General features: G+C 36.6%; 2 protein-coding genes across 12 annotated transcripts in view; one reads left to right on the top strand and one right to left on the bottom strand.

Moving 5' to 3' along the window:
* The window catches only part of RAB27B (RAB27B, member RAS oncogene family), a 169,295-nt gene extending 162,774 nt beyond the window's left edge, over nucleotides 1-6,521 (top strand). For all 11 annotated transcript variants that reach the window (XM_082416662.1, XM_082416670.1, XM_082416668.1 and 8 more), the window contains one exon: nucleotides 339-6,521. In XM_082416662.1, coding sequence (XP_082272788.1) covers nucleotides 339-528 — 190 coding nt within the window. In that variant the 3' untranslated portion in view covers nucleotides 529-6,521. The remainder of the gene's footprint in view (nucleotides 1-338) is intronic.
* Nucleotides 6,522-10,457: 3,936 nt separating this feature from the next.
* The window catches only part of CCDC68 (coiled-coil domain containing 68), a 49,808-nt gene continuing 38,588 nt past the window's right edge, over nucleotides 10,458-21,677 (bottom strand). Inside the window, 2 exon segments of the mRNA XM_082416657.1 lie at nucleotides 10,458-11,443; nucleotides 13,890-13,966. Coding sequence (XP_082272783.1) covers nucleotides 11,386-11,443; nucleotides 13,890-13,966 — 135 coding nt within the window. The 3' untranslated portion in view covers nucleotides 10,458-11,385.

Here is a 21,677-nt window from a genome sequence, read left to right as displayed (position 1 = left end):
AGTAATAGTTTTAATGGCAATATTGATCACTAGTTTAGGCATTTTTACCCTCTTAATTTTTAAGAATCAGTGATGATGCTTTGGCTTCAAGTCCCTGATCACCTCCTGTATCAGTTTCCTTGCCCATAAAACTTGTTACACCCATACTAAAAAGAAACCCACCAGCTTTCACTCACTGAGGAAAAACAAGGATGTTTTCCAACTCAGCCAGCAAAATCGTGATTATTTCACAATCTCTCAGCCAGCCATGTTTTTGCATGTGTGACTCATTGGCACATCTTGTTGTATCTTTTCTGGTTCCTTCCTCTTAAAAATATTTGTCATCTCTTCCATGCTAGCATACCATATTTTGAAACAAGTGCAGCGACTGGCCAGAATGTGGAAAAGGCTGTGGAAACCCTTCTGGACTTAATAATGAAACGAATGGAACAGTGTGTAGAGAAGACCCAAGTCCCTGACACTGTCAATGGTGGTAGTTCTGGGAAGCTGGATGGGGACAAACCAGCAGAGAAGAAGTGTGCCTGCTAAACTTTACCCTAGGAACTGATCATCCAGAACCCCACGCAAGCATCGCTTCCAAAAAGAGTGACAAACCACACAATTGTTGTTGAGTAGACCATGCATAATGGCATGTCTTTCTTTTTCTGCCAGAAAAATCTATTTTAAGAAGTCAGAGTTGTCAACAGTGCTCAAAAGAGTTGACCAGTTGTCCCTGAGGCCCCTCCAAACAAGATCAAAGATTTTCCATTGTCATCATACCATCATGGATGCTCAATTTGTTTTCCTTATAAAGAAGATGAGGAGTATATAAGAGAGTAAACAAGAAGAAATATCAGGGAGTTTTCAGTCAGAACCAAAGGTACCTTGTCACATTGGGGACAAGAATAATCTTCCAAAGGGATAACATAGAAAGATGACTTTTTTAAAAGGTTGGATTTACTTCTTATATAGAATCTGATTTGTACTTTTATAGGTTTGCATTGGGGGAAACATATTAGCTAAAAATGCATATACACAAAAAAGAATTCTAAGTGGTTCATTAAGAGTGGCATTACTATGTACATCCTATAAGCTGTGCTAGAATGACTACCTTATGAGAGGATGAATGTCAGACTTCTGAGAAAATGTAGGAGACTGTGTAATAATGCCATTTGTATATTCTTAATAAATGGCAGATAGACAAGAATAGGACTGTGAATGACAGAAGACAAGAGAAATGCCCAGGGAGAAAAATGAAGGTATGGGAACATGGCATTTGGGCAACTGAAATTAAATGTATCTGTTACAGATGTCTGGGAGAGATACTTAGCCAAATTTCACTCAAGCCAATTAGAAGCTGACATTATCAGTTGGAATTAAGAGAGTCTCCAGAGGTTTGCATTTCCAACAAAATTTTAGAAACTGGTGTAGTGTTCAGCTTCACATTTCATATTTCTTAGCAATCGTGATAAAAAGTGACAAGGAGAAATTAAAGATTGCTGTTTATTAACTATCTCTTTATGCACTCAAGAAAAACTATTTAGCCTTAATTTTTTTAGATAAAATATGTTGGTGATATGAAATAAAAAGTGACTATTAATTCTAGGTTTCTTTCTGATTTACAAAGTACTGGAAACTCTAAATCACATTACTCTCCTCCAACCCACACCCACCCCTGGCTTTGAATCAATTGTAAAAATAGAGGAGTGTCACTTTGTAGATCAACAACTTCAGAATAATGATGGATCGATTTTATGGTCACTCTGAATTTTCGTGTCATTTATCACATAAAAATTGATGATACATCATGCCATATTACAGTGTATTTAGCATCTGTTTTTATTTTGCCTAAGGCAAAACACCTATGCTTGAACTATATTGGGGGGTTGGCAGAGATGGAGGTGTATCTTATCTAAGCAAAAATTTTGTTAATGGCTTTATTTTTCACATAATGCTGTCTTTTCTTTCTAAAAATGATCACAAAGGTATTTTCCATTGGCCTATTATTATTGCGTCTAAACATTGGCTTTTGATTTAGTTTCTGATAAACATAAGCCACTCCTATTACTATTATTTATGTACTTCAGTCAATTTTGTCAGTAACAAAGTCATCATACTTTAGGTTTTCTCTTTTTATTGTGAATATATGATTTTTCTACAGGATAGTTCCTCTTTGTAGAAAAATTTGCCAATTAAACTTCACTTTTCTAGACTCTCTGTATATTTTTTGTTAAGTTACAAACATAGGAAACTCTAAATCCCAGTCCCCCACCTTTAACCTCCGTCTACCGACCTCCACTGGGTGTCAATCAGTTTTAGGAACACAGATCCAAGGGACTGTCTAGTTACAAGACCCAGAAATGTGCCATGAATCCAGGTAAGTTGGAAGCTTTAATGGAGTTAGTCTTTAACAGATTAACAAATTCTTACTGTCAGCTGCCCAGGTCCTCTGATTTCTGCAGCACGATGCCAACTTCTAAGGTTGGTCATGAGTGGGTATTCGCTCCCAGGATGCTTTTCTCTATGATGCTATTCATGACCTCAGTGCCTGTGCCAGGAGGATAGAAAGCTGTTAGCTATCGTCAAAGATGTTTCTTCTGAAACGAATATGAGCAAAAACAATGTAACCGTTGGTGTGGCAAAATTTGGTGAACTTTTGGGTCATTAAGTCGATTTCTCCTTTGGATTCAAATTATGATGCCCCCTGCATTTCCACAACAGGGAATACTTAGCCTTTCTAAAATCCAAAAAGCATTTTATTTTGGATATGTCTTTTTGTTTCTATTTATTTTCCAGTTACATGATTGATTTACTTATCCAAGATTCTGTCACTGTCAGTCATTTAACAAGCCTTTATTCAGGGTCTATTTTAAGATCATTATTTGATAGCCATAGCATGAAGCAGAGGGTGATGATGCTTATAATTAAAGAACTATTCCTATAAAAATAACAATTATTGGGTAATAATCTCAAGAGGAATGAAATTTAAAACAGACAAGAAAATTAATTTAAAATAGTATTCTAATTATAAATAAACACTTAATCTAAAAAAAATGTTTTCTCTGTCAAGTTTGACATAAGACCCTGAAGTCTATGTAACCATTATTAGTAACAATTACTCTTTCATTATTTCAGAATTAATTATTCTGTATGATTCATTTTACAATTTCAAATTGACTTGGGGTCATGAAGTATACAGACTGCTTTTAAAGAATTGCATAAACCCTTTAATACACAACAATATGTATTACTTATTTCGTCCCAAATGCTTTAGTTAACCATATCATATTTTGGAGAATTATTTAAAATGTACATGAAGTTCCTTTCTGATATAGAAACCATTTTGGAAGTGTTTACACTGGTTTAATGTTTACATTGCTCTAACACAGTGCCTCAGAGACCGCCTTGACCAAATTTGTCTCCAGCCCCATAGCTTATTTCCTATAATACCATGTTGTAGGAAGGCCTCACAGAGACACTAATGCAGCTAAAGGTATTCTGAGTTCTTCAGCAAAGGGTATAAGAATCTTATTCAAATCTGGAGATTATTACCACCATCTCCTGGTCACTTTTTGGGGAGTGGGCATTATTTGAGACTCTGTGATTAGGTACAAGGTTACCTTTTAATGTAAAAAAAAAAAAAGTCCTTTGAAAAATGTATCAAATATAGTTGAGAGAACATGTTTGTCTTGGTGTGATGAGGGTAACAAGTCACAAATTGGCAGAAAAAAAATGCTAAATGTTGGGAATTGAGCTTGTGGGTCTCTACATAAGAATTTCAAAACTCTGGCCAGTCCCACTCCAGCCAAGTTGCTATCATTTCCATATTATCAGCTATCACTCTGCAAAAAATTTGAAACCAGCGTTTTCTAAAGCAAATATTGTATCTGTTGTTTTTAACCAGATGGGACATTCTATGTATCAGTGGGTGTCTTTGTTATGCTTCTAGTATGTTATTCTCTGGCAATCTGTACAGATAGGAGGAACGGGGCAAAAGTTTTTATCAGGCGTTTCTTGTCTTCTTTATAAGAGAGAGAAACTTGACCATAGAGAAGGACTCACTACACTAAAAGATAGTCTAATAACAGCTGAAATATTCTTTAAAGTGTAAATTTTGTCCACTGGGAATCAACAAATTTGCTGAAGCTCATATACATTCTCACCAATGGAGTGGGTGCATCGGTTAGAAGGCGAAGCAATATGTGTAAAGAGATACAGTGTATAACTAGGTGTAGCATATAACCTGGAACTAAAAAATTTGAGGGAGAATCCTCATCCATAAGGAATTTTTGAGATTAAAACTCTAATTGTAAAGAGATAATATTGAAGTTTCTGGTGTCCTAAGATACTTAATAACTCTTTAAAAGGAAGATCTGGGAGCTCCATTAGCCAAAGTGATAGAAAAGTTGTCTTTCACCTTCTACTCCCAAGCTTTAAAGCATTAAAAGAAGTCTAGTGTATTTGAATATTTTAGGGAAAGCTTTATCATTTTTAAAGATTCCAAGATACTGTCTATATTTGAAAAGCTTGTCTAAGAATTCACCAAAAGCTGTATTTTCTTCTTGATCTTTGACCAAAGTGGTATAAGTTGATTTCTGGGGAGAGTGCTGAGATCTTAAATCTGGAAGGTAGATAGAGAGTATTCTCTGAGCTGAGTGCTGTCTCAATGCTTTATAAATCTATGGAGATACTCGTCTCATAAAGTAGAACTGATAAAAATAAAACATTGTTAGCTGAATAGGGAATTTTATAAACTTATTGCCTTGGAGTTCTTGGGTAGACACTCAACCACATTGACGTTGTTGAGCAAGAACTATAGAGATTAGAGATTAAAGTTGTCTAAATAGAGTTTCTAACTATGGCAGAACATGGAGAAGACCATACTTACAAGGTTGATTTTTAGGCAGGGAAAAAAAAAAAAAAAAGACAGTAACAGAAAGAGGTTTGTAACCAGATCTATGGCAAATATTTATCCATTATTTTTATCTACCAACGAGAGGTTTATGCCCTTAGAACTAAGCTAATAAAAATATTTAAACACTAAATATTTCATGATTGGCATCAAAATTTGGGAAAATTAGAAACATTTACTCTATCTGAATCAAATTTTCTCACAAATTGCACTTTAATTTTTTAAGAAGTAGCATCACAAAGATGCCTTTCTGCAGAGCTCTTTTTACCAACAGCCTATGGTTGAGATATTTTCTAAATTCATATTTAGAGAGAATAACAAGCAAACAAACAAAACCATGAGTACCAAAATAATGGAGTTATTTAAAAAGGGTGTTATCTTTTGAAGAAAAAGAGTACAAAGAAATTGTCTTTGAATTGAGTTATTTAAATCTGTTTCCGAGTTCATTTTCTTTCCAACTGGTCGTGGAAGTCATGGCTAGTATCCCTCAGTCAACTTAGTCATTAGCAAGTTCTGTAGGAGCCGCATGTCTGTTCTTAACCTAATGGATCCCTTATTTAACCAATGGCTGTTGTCCTTATGTCTGTTGGCACATCAAAATAATATCTGTCCCTAGCAAAGTAATAACATATGCTTATCCTTACTCTCCTCTTCTTCAGGTTTTCTTTTCAAATGTTCTTGGAGAGGAAGCCTAGTATTATAGAAAGGAAAGTGGCCAAAAAGAACAATTCGGGGGCCATGGGTATGTCATTAAATATGGCTTCTCCAAGTAGGAGGCTTATAAATCCTGCATACCTCACAGGGTTCAAGTCGGGCCCAAAGGAGAACATATATAGAAACTGGTTTGTAAATTATGTTCCATTTCATAAGCTGACACTATTATCCCAAGCTAAGAATAATAAAATATCACAGTCATACTTTCACGACCATACTTTCACAAGTGTTATAGCAAGGACAAAACACTAATTTTAGTAGAGATGTTGGAAACTCGAAAAGGGTAGTCGGCTCGCAGTATTTGATTGAAAATGTTTAATATATCTCAAGTTATTGAAAAACTATGAGTTCTATTTCATTTTGTAGGTCATCTTGTATTTCTTTCAGGAATCCAATTACATTCTAGATAGTATATTACAATCTGGTCAAAATCCTCCTTGTATAAATAGGGCTTCTGTGCCCATAGCCTTATAAAAGATACTGACTGTATCTGAAATTATTTGAGCAAAATAAGTTATCCCACTTAATGTGTTAAAAGTAGGCAACGCTCTGGCATAATACTGAAGTGCTTCACTGTACCCCAATGGTCTACATTTAAGTGATATTATCCTCATTTTTAGGCTAAGCACGTTCGATTGTTTTGTCTGTCATTTACTCAGATCTCTGTTTTGTCTAGTGCCATGAATGTAAATTAAAACCTTAAACATGGAGTTTTTATTCTCTGTGCCCCTGAATAGACTGTGGTGCCTGACAGACACTGTTAGGTCAGTATTTTGTTGTACCAAAGTTCTAGTAGCTTCAGAAATCAGAGCATCCAATGATTTTGTGGTGTGTCGGTTTCAAAACTATGGTTGAGAACTGTATTCAGTGATTGTTTCTGCACACTTTTCAAATAAAAATGCATTTTTATCAATTATTTTGTATATTCAAAGCAATCTTATTTCTGTGCTGAAGTTGAAGGAATGGTGGATGGGGAACGTTAAATCACTATCAGTATGGGAATCGTATCCCATTAAAAGTGATATTTATCAAGAGCTAGGAAAGAAGTGATTTGGATTTGGCCAAGTGGTTTTTATCCATCTCTCTAAACTTTCTAATTTATTATTTGTTTAAAGGCTGGAATTTCCAAGGGACCTTTTCTAATAATTTTAAATGATACATTTATAAAATTAGCAGTTAGCATGTTACAGTATTCCATGGTATGTCAACACCTCAGTGTATTATAACCTATTTCTTCACCATAATAAAATGCTCAGGCGGGTGGTAGTACCTCCTTTAGTTACAGACTGGTGACAGGACCGATGTTCAAGGCCAATTCAAGACCACAACCGTACAGCTTCCTCCTAAATGTTCATTTGCAAAGGCTGCCTTGTTCCCGGAGTTGTTCTCCCTCCATATGTTACTTAGATAGGCTTTGCCAAGATAATGATGAGTTTTTAATTTAAAGATAAACAGCTCTCCCACTGCAAGCAAATAAATCCTTGGCACCATTCTCTCAACTTTACTCCATGGTAGCAGTAATGCTGTTTCACACAGGCAGAATCTTTTGCCTCCTGGTTTCATCTAAAATAATGCAAGACAAGTCAGTAGAGACTTGCTTTTCCTAATGGTTTATAGGGTGTAAAAGTAGTCATAACATGCCCCCTATTGAGGAAAAAATAAGACCACCTTGTAACGGTAGGATTTCTCTTTTTAAAACTGTATGTAAGGTATTTGTATGATTGCAGCTCTCTATACCAGGGAAAGTTTCATTTCTAATATGGATTACTACTTGTGGAGAAAGAATCGCTGTAATAAGAGTGTAAGCATTGCTCTTCTGTTAGAAACTCATTTAGGGGACTTGCATTATGGTTTAGGAGGCCAACACACTAATTATAATTTGACTGAGCCTATATTGTAAGTAATAGAAAAATTTTGTGATAGGAATCAGATTTTTGAAATTATCATCACTTTGGACCATTTCTGTAGGTCTCTGAGAGAAGGACTCTCTTAAAAAAAGACTCTCTTTTTTAAACCTTTAACCAAAAGGTTTTAAAAAAAAAAAAGCAGCAGATTTCAATCTCTTTGATTCCCTAGAGAAACTTACATCATGAGTTCATTCACTCTCATGAAAAAATGAACCAGAAGGAGAAATTTGGCATCACGTTAGTTAACACATTGGATTATGAATCCATATTACCCAGGCTCACGGGACCCCTTCTCCTCCCTTGACTTCCAAGAGCAGTTCTGCGTGAGTCCTCTAGGCCAACAGGGTAGGTCAAAACAAGACTTCTCAAATGAACCTTTTAAGGGCAGTTTTCTCTTCACTGCCCCTTCCACAGAACATGAGCTTGTTCAGTATGTCAGGGAAACATGGGCAAAGGAGGGGATTGAGATACAGATTCCTGAAAATCATTAGCTTACCACCACTAGGAAGTCAAAAAAGAACTTGAAGGATAACTTACTAAACAAATAAAAGGGATGACTTGTACAATGGAAATGTGAAGGAATACGTTGCGTCGAAAATAATTTGGACAGCACTGGGGCTTATTCTTTACATGCCCGTCCAGCTGATGTCCTGGCTATTCCGGAATACACCTGTCCCTAGGGACTCATGCACTTGTGCTTGCCTCTGCCTGGACCCCTCTTCCACCAAAAAACATCTCCTCCCAGTCACTTCCCTAGCATTCTTCCTATCTTTGCTTAAATATTATCTTCAAAGAGAGAGGTCTTATTTAAAATCAGTATCCTATTTAACTGACCAATCTATACACCGTTTAGTTTCAATGATCAGTCAAACAAAAATTGCTGCCACAGCCTTTCACCCCTGGTAACTCCCTATCCCTATGTTCTGCTTCACTTTTCTTCAAGTCCATAGGACTTCCCTGAGTTTATCTGTTCCTCATCATTGGAAGATATTTCCATGAAGGTAGAGATTTTCCCCTTTTCTTTCTTCCCTGCCAAATGTACCTCTTCCCTCTCCCCGCTGCTGTCACCTTGGCATCTAGAACAGTGCCTGGCAAATAGAGAGCCCCAATAAATATTTGGTGAAAGAGGAAATGAATGAATCTTGTGTGAGAAACGAACTGGGTGGATTGTAGAATAACATAGTGTTACCTTAAAATTTTTTTACTCCTTTATTGAAGTAAATGTTTAAATTGTACAATTTATTGATTTTTTGTCATGAAACATACCCACGAAAATATGACCATTATCAACACACTGAACATGCTATTACTTCCCAATGTTTCCCTGTACTCCTTCACACTCTCTCCCTCTACTCCTGTCCCCAAATACTGATTTGCTCTCTGTCCCCATAAAATAATACGGTATATCCTCTGTTTTTCTTCTGGATTTTTTCAAGTATAATAATTTGATATTTATCCATTGTTGTAATATTTGTGGTTTATTTTTATTGTTGAGTTATATTTCAATATGAAGGCAGGAAGGAAGAGATGTAGGAAAGGAATTATAATGTTTATGATATTTGTTTAAAGAATTTTTAGTTCTTGATAGATTGGATCCCTACTCTGATATTGATAAAGATTCTATAATTATCTTCAGATCAGAAGATGTCAGGTCATTAAAGAATTTTCAAAGTGAAACAGTATGAAAGAATTCGATAAAGTGTTTGTGTGTTCTTAATTTTATAATGCTACCATTTTTTCAAATTTAGAATAAAAACATAATAGATTACTTTTGCTGTTCATTTGGATTCACAGAAAATTAGGAGAAAAATTCAAGGAGCTATCTAAATATCTGCTCACTGACAAAAACTATTTATTATGGGTTATATTGTCATTAACAGTCAAATAACAACTACTTAATTCATTTATGCATAATAATTTTAATGTAAAAAGAAACAAAAACAACACCCACAAAATATGGCATCAATTTTCTTTATTTTAAGGCATATCATAAGCAATTATTAAAATGGTATATATTATATATATATTATATATATATTATATATATATTATATATAATATATATATATTATAATGGTATATATTATACCAAACATTTCTTAATGATAATTTGTAACAATATATGTAATCAAAGTGAAACTAAGTTTCTTTTCATTTACCACCTCCATGTGGTTACTTCATAGCCCACCTCAGACCTTCTTATCCAATATTTTGATTAGTATAATTATAAGTACAAATACTTTGACTACAGTTGAGGTTTTTGTTTTTGTATTTTGTGTGGTACTACTTGTAGACTAATAAATTTCATTCTCCATTGTAATGATTTTTTAATCACTCAGAAATGTTTATTTAAAGAAACAATTCAAATGATGAAGCCGAAACGATGAGGAGATAGGAAACAATCCATACCTGACAAATACATGATCTACCGATGTTAGTAAAACAATACTTTCGTATTTGAAGAGTTCAGATCTTTTTAGGCTTCTGAAGCTGCTTATTCTTATTCTCAAGAGATCCAAACACCATCCCAAAGTGAAGCTGGAGACCACATGAGCAGGTCCTACCTGTATTACACTGAACTGTACTTCTGTGTTCAAAAATGAATATAGTGAAACCCAAATAAAATTCAACAGTGTCCTTCCATTTTTGATTTGAAAATTCATTATTCTAATGGAAATCATCCAGGTTGTTAGGTCAGTAAGATGGGTCCATTCCAAAAGCTCACATTTATTACAACCCAGCATGATGGTTGGGGTATAAGAGGAACCTAAGTGATCTCCAAGTGAAAGGTGAAATCTCCTACCACACAGCAGATGCTTAAAGCAGAATTCATGATCCCGACACCCCTACACATGTGCCAGGAAATGCATTACCAAAAATCTTCAATGTGGCATAAATAGGAGATGAATTTATATCACGGTAAGATATTTGTTATTATCCAAAAGTCAGCTTTAAAATATATCATTTATTCACACACATACACACACACAGATATCGCAGGTTCAGTACCAGAGCACCAATTTAAAGAGAATATCACAACAAAGCGAGTCACATGAAATTTCTGGTTTCCCAGTGAATCTAAAAGTCATGTTTACACTATATTGTAGCCTGTTAAGTGTGCAATAGCATTATATCTAAAAATATATATATACATACCTTAATTTAAAAACATTTTATTGCCAAAAAATGCTAACCATCATCTGACAATGCAAGGTTGCCACAAACCTTCAATTTGTAAAAAAAACCACAGAGTCTGTGAAGCACAGTAAAAGGAAGCGTGCCTGTATATTCTTCCTTACATTCATGTACATTCAGCCCTCTGTACCTGCAGGTTCCACACTGATGATTGGTTGAATCCATGGATGTGGAAACCATGGATACAGAGGGCCAACTGCACTCTGCCATTTTATATATGGGACTGAGCATCCGAATGGGTTTTGGTACCCGAGGGGGCTCTTGGAACCAATCTCCTGTGGATACCTAGGGATGATTGTACATAAAAACCACTATCAAAAGGTCAAAGTTGACAACCTTAACCAGTCCCTTCAGCAAAAATCTGCCAAAAAAAAAAAAATTCATTTTTTTTTTTTTAAGTTTAAAGCAAAATTCATCTTCCATCATGGGAAAGCATCTGGTTTCTTCATCCATTAGTACGTTTTGAAGAAAGAGTTCCTTTCTTTGAATATATATTTGTTTGATTTTCTGAAATGTCATCTTCCTGCAAAGTTATTGATGTATACATTAAATATAATACAATAAATTCCATTAAATACTGGCATTGAGCAGTTTTAATATGTAAATTTAGACTGTGTTTCAAGGAGTAAATAAGACGCAGGTAGTGATTTTTCTCATTCAGATCTTCAGCCAGGCGGCTCATTTCCGTAGCCTAACCAACATCAAATATGGGGTCATGCCTTCAGTCTTCAATTCACTGCGGAAAAGACCACACAATTATCAAAATCGAGCACATAAAACTTTACTGCTATAACTGCTGTACCACTCCATTACCATCTCCACTACTGCTGTACTACCAAGTCTGAACTAATTGCTTTAACCGAATTGATGATGATTAATTGATTGATTCTAATTCCCCATGAGGCACAGTAGAAGCACATTATGGATGCATTAACCTTATGTAAATGCATCTGGTTGTAAGAGGACAGGAGTGAGGAAGAGTGAGAGTGTGTCTGCCCTTCTACTCAGTGAAGACATGCACCAGAGTGACTTGGAGATGGGACACACAAATCGACTGTTCCGTCAGGACGTTTTAGTTCTGTGGGTTTCTCATAGCCTAAACTTCTCTCCTCACTGTGTGAGTCTAGTTTTAAAAATATGTATACACACACACACACACACACACACAAATATACACATGCACACATCAATATGTGTGTGCACACATATGCACACATATATGTATATATGTGTGTTTTATTGTTGCTGTTTTGTTGTTTTCTAACAACCTGATCCTCAATATCCAGCAAACCATTTCTTTGGTGTTCAACTTAAGAAACATCTATACGTTCTAATGCTTGGGGAAAAAAAACTTTTTTTTTTTTTTTTGTACTGACTGAGAGAATTCTATTTTATGAGTGATTTAAGAGATTTGCCAAGATTAATTTTTAAATATATGTGATGCTTGTTTTTCTTTGCATTAATGGCTACTTTTACACTCTAATTCCTCCCGAGAGTTATAATTCCATTCTACGTTGGTGAATCTAGACTTACCGAACCATACAACCACTTACATTCTCAAATGGCCAATTGGTCAGATTTCATTTTGCAAACATGAGACCTACCATTATAGATATATCATTACTATTGGAATTTCTACCAAAATCATAAAACAAAGGGCATATTCATTCCAGCTTCCCTATTTCAATTAGGAAAATTTCCCATTTGACCTTTCCTCAGTCATAGGGAGAAAAAAAGTCTTTAAAACTACCTTTATGAATGAACTGCAGCTAAAGAACTGGCCGTAGAAGTCATTCTCTCAAACTCATCCCCTCTGTACCAGCCTGAGTCTCATCACGCAATACTGGGGTCAGTACAATATGGAGACCACGTGTTGCTCCCTCGTCTGCTCTACTCTGGCTCCATTCCCTCCAGGGTCAAAACAGCTGAGGGTGGCCATGATACCTCAACCCCAAGAGGATGTATCTGGTAAGGGAGCTAAAATCGACCATCCTCCCTTTCCTTGGAAAGTCATGCTTCCCTTTCTATTCTAAACTCTTCATCTCTTCCTGCTCTGAAGTGTCTGCGTCTCTTACTGCTTCTGAAATGTGGGCATTTCACTTCCTCTTTTAATACTTCTCGGGCTTAATTTTTCTTTATTAGATGTTGCAGAGCTGTTGGCCAAAAAGTTAATGACTTAGCATCTGGGGGCCCAAAGATTTTAGAAAACTTGATGCATAATGCTTCATCTCTAGTCTCTAATTACATACATCATTAGCAAAGTGAAGCATGGTTGCAGGGTGTCTTGAAGAGGGAGAAAGATCTACTTGAATCCCTAGACTGGGGCTAATCATGGGGGATCTGATTCTCCACATCAGGCACTGTGCAGAAGAGAATTTCAGAAAATGGGTTTCGGCCCTAGAGAGAGTAGGCTGGGAATTCAAAAGTTGCTAGAACAGGAAGTTTTTAATCACTTTCTAAATGATTCATGTAATTACAGACTATGTTTTCTTTTAAGTGATAATTTCATGGAATTTTATGGAAATGAGACTTGAGCCCAGAAGTCTTTTTTTTTTTTTTTTTTACAAACCTCTCACTTCTGATTCTGTCAACATTAGAAAGTGATGTGATGGTTTCAACTATTATTTCCATTGCTTTAGGGGTCATTATCATTGCTTCATTCGTTCGTTATTAGGTAGTTGTTGAAGACACTTGTCCTTAACAATGCAGGAAATAAAGTGAAAAACAAGGAACTATTCCTGCCCTCTTGACATTTACAATCGACTTGAGAGACAGACATGGAAACTTAAATCAATACACATGATTTATGATTAAAATGCCCATCGGTGACACAGAAAATATGAGCAATGGAGGAACAAGGATGGTGGGGGAGATAATCTGTACTGTTTGGATTAAGTGTTGAAGCCAAGACTGGGCTTGTTTTATGCCAAAGAAGAGGAAAAAAGATATCTAAATTTGTTCATTCATTTACTCATAAAGTAAGTATTCATATATCAGGCTTCAAGGATTCAGTGGTTAACAAGATTAATAGAGTTCCCACTCTCAAAGAACTGGGAGACAGACCGTAAACACGTGATTACGTAAGTATTAATTGATTGGATAATTTCTCAAGTGGTATAAACGTCAATCGTGTTCAACAGGAGTCGTGAAGGCAGATGGAGGTGGGGGAAGAGAGGCCTTACCTTGTAGAGACAGCTTTGGATACCTTCGGCCTAGGAGTTTCAGACCAAAGTGCCACCTTGGTCTTTAGTTCTTTGTTCTGAAATAGAAAAAAAAAATGTGCAGAGATCACATGTGTGTTAGCACATTTACTAGTCACATGCTTAGTGTTTCTGGGCGACCCACCATCTACATCCCTCCTTAGCAGTAAGTCTGTTGCTCCAGTCACTGTATTAGAACACAGAACGTAGCCAGTTGCGAGTCCCCAAATATTACTTCTGAAAATACAAACACTCCTTGAAAAATGCATAATTTACCAAGGGATTCAAATTTAGTATTCTGACTTAGCCTCTGAAATTCAACAGCTGAACTCTCTGTTTCAATTTACAGTTTCTTTTATATGGACAGATGCGAAGAACTTCATGAAAGAACTCTATTAAAGAACCTTTTGAAAGACACGCACGATATTTATTGCACATTTGTCTTTCTTGTGCAATCTCTTGATTAGAAACTCCATGAAAATAGGCACCATCTGTTCTTTTGGTTCACGGCATCCTTAGCCTCAATATTCTCATCGAAGCCTCAGTTTCTTCATCTCTAGTAGTAGCGGTCCTGACTACCATATATAAGGTGGAAGAAACAGATATCATATGACCATAATATTTTAAATCTGGAAGCACCTTGGAATTCTGGGAGATAATGCAATGGCTAATAACAGGAAGGGAAAGCGTTTAAGTTAAAACGCCCCACAAAGTCAGGGCCTCCCAGTCCAGAGACAATACTTTCTCTACAATGCAGCCAAGCCAAACAATTTCTTTTTACAGATCTGGAAAGTGAGACTTTCCAGCGAAGACTCATGCCCAAGGTTGACTTGCCAGTTGGCTGCATGGGCAGGCCAGAAGTCTTTCAAGGATACATCTGTACAGAAAGTTCTGGGCCTGAAAGGTAACCGTGGGAGGAAGGCAGAAGGGGAGCCATGGCTCTCAAAGAACAGCAACACACCAGCTCCCTTCCCTTGTAGGAAACGAAGGACTTAAAAAGTCATATAATTGAAGTTTAAAAGTTATTTTGTAAGACTCCATCTGCTGGTTTGGAGTAAGCCAGCACCAGAATGCATGGTTTTGGGAAATAGACACCAGAATTTTGATGGAAGAAAAAGAGTTAATAATTCTGAGTACCTAGCAAATGTCAAGACTTTTGCCTGGTGTTTTCCAGACATTCTTTTCTTCGATATAAACTCATCTCTGAGGAGTAACTTTCATTGTCATGTATGTGAAAGAAATAAGGCTGGCAAAACTCAAATTGACGAGGAAGCTTGCCTCCAGTGACCCACAGGTAGTATATGCAGCATGGATCTGCAAATGTGCAGGCTTTATGCAGGCCCGTCTGACTCCAAAGCTCATGCTCTTTTCCCTGCAAGATGTTATTTTTCTGTGACCAGAGGAATTCGCCCAGCCTCCTTATGTTACAAATAAGCAATCGGTGGACCCCAGGAGATAAAGAGATTCAGTGATTTCTGAAAGGATTCCAGGTATGATACATAGGAAAGAGAAGACAGCGAACTGTCAGGGAATTAATCAACAATGAATCTACCCCAAACATCCAGCCGCCCGCAATACACCCGGTTACTCAGTCCCTGCCGTGTCTGCAGCACCGTACCAGGAGCATAGGGAATGTGAGACAGCACAAGAAAGGATAGTATCTTCCCTTTTAGCACACAGGATGCAGCGTATGGTGGAGGTGATAAACATGTGACCATTAAAAAATTATAAATAAATTAATTAAATGTGATTCAAGAGATGCCATAAGGCAGTCAGTAATTCAAAGGTATAAACAGAAATCAGTGTGACTAGAATAATTTTCCTACACAAGGATGTTTAACCTGGACCTTGAAGACAAGGTGAAATGGGTTAGGTGGAAAAAAGGGAGAGAAAAAAGATGAAGGCACAGTTCTTAAAGTGTAATCCTGGAATCAACAATCTGAACATCCCCTGGGAACTTATTAGAACTACAAATCCTCAATTCCCAACCAAGCCATTGGACCAGAAACCCAGGGTGGCCGGGTGATGCGTTTTAAGATGTTCGTCAGATGATTCTGATGTCTGCTCACATCAGAGAGCCACTGGACCAGAGTAGTTTTAAACGTTGGTTGTATACTGGAATTATCTGGGAGATTTACAATCTAGTGATGCCTGGGTCCTACCCCCAAAGTTTCCATTTAGTGTGGTTGTAGTCTAGGTTCAGGAGTTTTCAAAATTCCACAGGTGATACTAATGTACAGTTAAGATGAAGAACTACTGAACTAAGGAAAGCAGAGACAAGATGTGAATTTTGTACCTTCTTATCCCTCGGCATCTACACGGAATAATAAATAAAAGATGGAGCAAAAATCTTCACACATGAATCATTTCACTGTGATATTTCAAGAGTTAAGCACTTAAGTCTCACTCAGGAAATGTACTTCAGATTTCACAAATTGAAGATATAGATGTTCCTTGTATAATGGAGATATATCGAATATACACTCCAAACAAGTGCAGGCATATATCAGGGCCAAGTACGTGGCTAAGAAAAACTCCTCTCTGTACCATACTTTACAAGTTATGAAGCACAACTTGAAACACAATATCATGATGACTACAAGCATTGGAATAAAAATATTTTTGTGGCTGGACAAGTATGTAGAAGCTATTTGGAGTTTTTCCAAAATAAACTCCTACTTTCTCAAGTTGTTGCCTTCCAAACAATGCAGAAGCATAAGAGTTATCAGCTTAGACTGTCTTTATTTTCATATATTTCAACTTCTGTGATGATTTATTTCATCTACTGGATTTAGGTCTTTATTTTTGATTCATGGGCTTTCATATGTTTTTCTTTAACTAGAACAACCAAATGCATGAGTTTTCATCATTAGTTTACAAAATTATAAATCAATGACCAGAGTAAGTCCACCATTATTATGACTCTATCCAAGGATAGTTCACTGACACAGTTTTCCAAAAGAACCTAATTTTTGCATACTTAAACTTCTAGCAACATGCTCTTGGAAGTAAATTAAATTTTAGGGATGATGGTGATTACATAAAGTAGGATATTCTTCAAAGTCTAGAAAGTGGAGTAATTTCTGAAGATGCATTTTCATATGAGCATGTCATTAGTGAAGAAGTTAGAAATGTGTGAAATGTGAGATGAATTTCAGAGCTGTAAATTAAGATGATGAAAGATATGCCAAAGTAGAAAGAAAAGTAAATAATTTTGGCAGAGTTAAGCAGAAATTTTCTGGTGATACTTAAAAGAGGTTTAAAATCCTGAAAGACTGAAAAGAAAAAAAAAAAGGACAGAGTTAGATGAGTGAATTTTATCCCCTTGTGGAGGAGGGGTAAGTCCTTGGTAGGATAGAAAAGAATACACAGAAAAAAGTATTCGTTTCCATGAGTCAAAAAACTGGAAAACAGAAAAACATTTAATGTAGTAACTGTGACAATGGCTAAAATACAAATGATCCTGCAAATTTAACATTATATCTGTTCATTTCTAAATATATAGAAATATATATCATTTTTAAATACAGCTGTGTGTATATTGACACACATGCATATCTGCACATACACACACTTATTTGATCACTCAGATAAGTAGATATTGGGGGATGAAAAGCATGTGCTTCAAAGTCAGGAAGACTCAAATGCAGCCGAGTGATTTTGAACAAGTGTCTTAACTTCTCTTAATCTCAGTTTAACCCCCGAGGGAATAAATAATAACTTTCTCCCAGAGTAGCTTTGAAGATTAAACAAAATGAAGTATGTAGCATGCCTTAAAAGAGATGAGTTGTTTATTATGGATGAGAAAACTATGCTGTCTGTATGGTTTAGAAAGTTGATGTCTTTAAAAGGGTTGTTCAGCTCTGGTGACCAATTTTTCATAAACTGAATCGGCTCACACTGTTATTTCAAAATAGGATAGTCCTACGTTTGTGTGCAAGGTAGTACACCCCTGCATACGTCCTCCCAGTTTAAGATCTTCTAGTCTAGGGCTAGACTAGAAACAGGTTCACTCCAGCTCAAGCACTTACTAAATTCAGGTACCTGGTCCAAGATCACAGACTCAGAGATGCTCTTCCTGACTCCCATCACTTTATAACTGTCACATTGTTCTACTCTTCTCGGAGCAGTTACCTCTCCCTTATTAAGTTGTGTACTTACTTGTTTATGTATTTACTGTGTGTATCTTCAATTAAAATACAGCTAGATGAAGTCAGGACAGTGTGTCCTGTTCATACCATGTACCTACCACTTAGAACATTTCCTGGTACATCATAAACACACAAAACTATTTGCTGAATAAATAAACTAATGTGGCTTGGATGGGCTTTTTAAAGCTGAAAAGGGCATTGTAACATTCCCTGCAGTGAAGGAAACGATTTATCTACTGAAGACAATAAATTCTGAGGTCATAAAAGACATTCATCAATACTGCTATTATCTGAAGACTTTTTTAAATAAAAGAGAATGTTAGAAAATAGTAGTTTGAATCAACTTCATACAGAGAATCTTAGGCGTTACTGAGACATGCTGTCCCATCAACGTGGGCAGACTGCATCCAACCAAGAAGTTTCCATGAGGGGAACACAATCTATTGCTTCCTCCTATCACACTGAGTGGCTAGTCAGAAATTGTTTGCTAAATTTGGGGATATAGAAGCAGTGCAATGGAAGCAATACATTATTCTGGTCTAACTATTACACCAAAAGGCCAATTGGATAATGTAGTGTATAGGTTAAGTTGCCAGTTTACTTAGGACAATAAAATTAGCTTTGGGGATGACATAAATAGAGACACAACTAAAGAATATAAGATTGAATTAGAAGCAGTAGCACCATTGATGCCCTGACTCTGTGATGAGGGCTAACACTTAATTAGACAGGACCAGAGCCTAGGACCATAACGAAAGATCAGAGAAAGGCAACAATCTCTCCAATTAAAATGTATTACAGATGTATGATAATTAAAGCAGTAGGGCATTGGAGCCAAATAGGCAGATACACCATTGGAACAGATTTCCAGCATAAAAATTTAGTCTAGGATATATCGGCATTTCAAATTCATGAAGGAAGGCCAGACTGCTCAATAAAGTGAGACAACTAAAAAAGTAGATCCCTACCTTAGAGCGGACTGCCTTGAATTACAGATAAACTTGGATCTAAATGAGAATTCTGGCTCAAAATAAGAATCTGAGCACGTGTGTTTTTCATCTCTACTTTCTTAGATTTCATTAGAACGATACCAAAGGATTTTTAAATATTGAAATCACTTAATAATAAAGAGGAAAAAAGAGGGCTATTGGCAGATCAGAAATGTCAGAACTGAAAGACTGAAAGTGAGTAAAGAGTTAATTGAAAGAGCAGAGGCAGCTGCAGGTGAGGCTGTGGCAGCTGAGGGAGATGTCTGATCCAGCAGACATGGAAATTCAGAGAACACAGATCAACAATCTTAAAAATGGATAGTCTTCGAGTTACCAATTCAACTTCTAAAAATGTATCTTAAGGGAGGAAGTAATTATACAAATAATCAGTAATGTTTGTAAAAGTCTGTTGAATTCATTGCTGTTTACAAAAGCTCTACTGGAAAACAATCCGACAGCAGGGATGAAGTTAACTAAATTATTTCATAGCAATACAGTGGAAACCTTGGTGGCTCTTTAAAAAGATAATGTAAATTTAATTTGCCTGCTAAGCAAAGACCTCCTTGTTATACTGTTCTATAGAAAAAAAGAGACCTTAGCATGGCCTAAAGGCTTTTTATGATCTAGTCCCTTCCTACCTTTCCAATGTCATCCTATTCTATTTACAGCTCTTTCAGATTAGAAGCACCCACATGGCCTCCTGTCTGGCTACCTGACATGCCCTACCACCCAGTTTTCCACAAAGGTCATATTGAAATTCATTTTCTTAGAGAGATTGTTCCCACCCACCAATCTAAACGGTCCATATACATTCTTCCAACCAGGTATTATCGTCCAGAGTATTTTGTCCTTTTCCTGCAGAACCTTTCCAAGATATTATTAGTTACATATTAATTTATTTGTATCTGTCTCCCTCACTAGTTAGTAAATTCCAGAGAGCAGGGCTCATGGCTATTTTGTTCAAAATTGTTTATCCAAACTTAGTGCCTACACCATAGTAGCCACTCAATAAGTATTTACAGACTTACGTAACTAGTGATATGAAAAAATTGATGAAACAAATAAAAGTTTAAAAACACAATAAAATGATGCCATATATAGTCTGTATCTCTAATATATACACACAAGTATGTAACAGGCACACAATTCCCACAGAAATAGAGATATACACAACTGTGCTGAATAATTGCCCTTGGATGGTATGTTTGAGTGGTTTTCTTGTTATATTTGCTCATCCATATTTCCTAATTTGTATGGGATGAATGACCATATGTCAGTTATGTAAAAAAATAAAAAATAGTTATTAAAATATTATCAGAAAAAATATTTTATCAAGTAACATTTGTCAAAAGGCCACTACATAAGAAATGTTGGGAGGAAATGCCTTTAAAGACATTTCTTAGGAGGAAGGGGCTCTAATGCAACATAAATCACATCACTTGATATAAACTAACCAATTTACATCTTACTTAGGTGAGAATCTAAGGAAAACCCAAGATGCGATGAGCTTACCCTCTAAAATAAAGAGAACAGTGGTCCCAGGAAGGTAGAAACGGCAAAACAGGGGCATGGTTACAAAACTTAAGTTGCAAAATATTTACAACCTCTTTATGTTATTATGAATTTTTTCTTCTGCTTGAGGAAAGCAGAAAGAATGTGGTGGTGGAAAGAATGGTGAGGCATGTGCTGGGGGTCCGATCATGGAGCTCCTCTCTGGTCTGTCCTGGGGAAGGGAACAGCGCCAAAAGAAGAGCAGGTTTCAGTGAAGACAGAGCATCTCTGTACTCCACAGGACAGGACAACGTGACACACAGAGAAGTCACGATGCTGAGGGATGAAGCAGAAAAGGTGACCAGGTCTAGGCAGTCCGTGATGAGCTATTCAACAGAGACAGAAGGGGTGGCACTGAGCACAAAGCAGAGCTGGGCTGGAGACACCTGGGGGTCATCAGGTGCTCCAATAACCGCAGGGCTTCTCTGTACTTCCTGTGAGGTAGGGGTACCACCAGCCCAGGACTGCAGCTGAACGCCTGAAAAGGGCTTCCCCAGTCAAGGCGGGGATGAGTGGGCAGGAGTAAAGCACGTCTTATCACAGTGTATTATAAAGTTTTATGATAAGTTTTAAAACACTGAAACATAAGAAAATTTCAATTGGCTTCTTGAAGTAGGTGAGCCCTGAGGCAAAGCCTGGATGCCCTGATGGATATGGATGGAGAAAGAGGAGGAATAGGACGTCTCAGGACGGAGGAAAGAAACAAAGACAGGAGACAGCAAACCCGGCTATCTGGCTAGAGCTGAGTTCACACGAGAGTGGCCTGGACCAAGCTTCTAACTCAAGTCCACATCGAGAGATAGTATCACTGGTCTCCCCAGTAGAGAAAGTATTCTGGAACACTTGAATAAACTTTCAACAATTATTTAATAATATTTAATATTAATAATTTAATAATATAAAATTATGTTTAATACTTAATATTTTAATAATTATTAAGAGTACCTCCCCCACAAAGCTATAATTCTTACACATAGAAGACGCACACACACACTCACAAAAAGACATTCATACCCACATAGAGACACATGCATGTCCTCACACATACACATAGACACAGTCACACACAATCACACAGG

Source organism: Balaenoptera physalus (genome assembly GCF_965194825.1).
Source record: "Balaenoptera physalus genome assembly, chromosome: 12".
NCBI lineage: Eukaryota > Metazoa > Chordata > Mammalia > Artiodactyla > Balaenopteridae > Balaenoptera > Balaenoptera physalus.
Note: the sequence above shows the minus strand (reverse complement) of the source record. Positions and strands in the feature narration are given on the sequence as shown.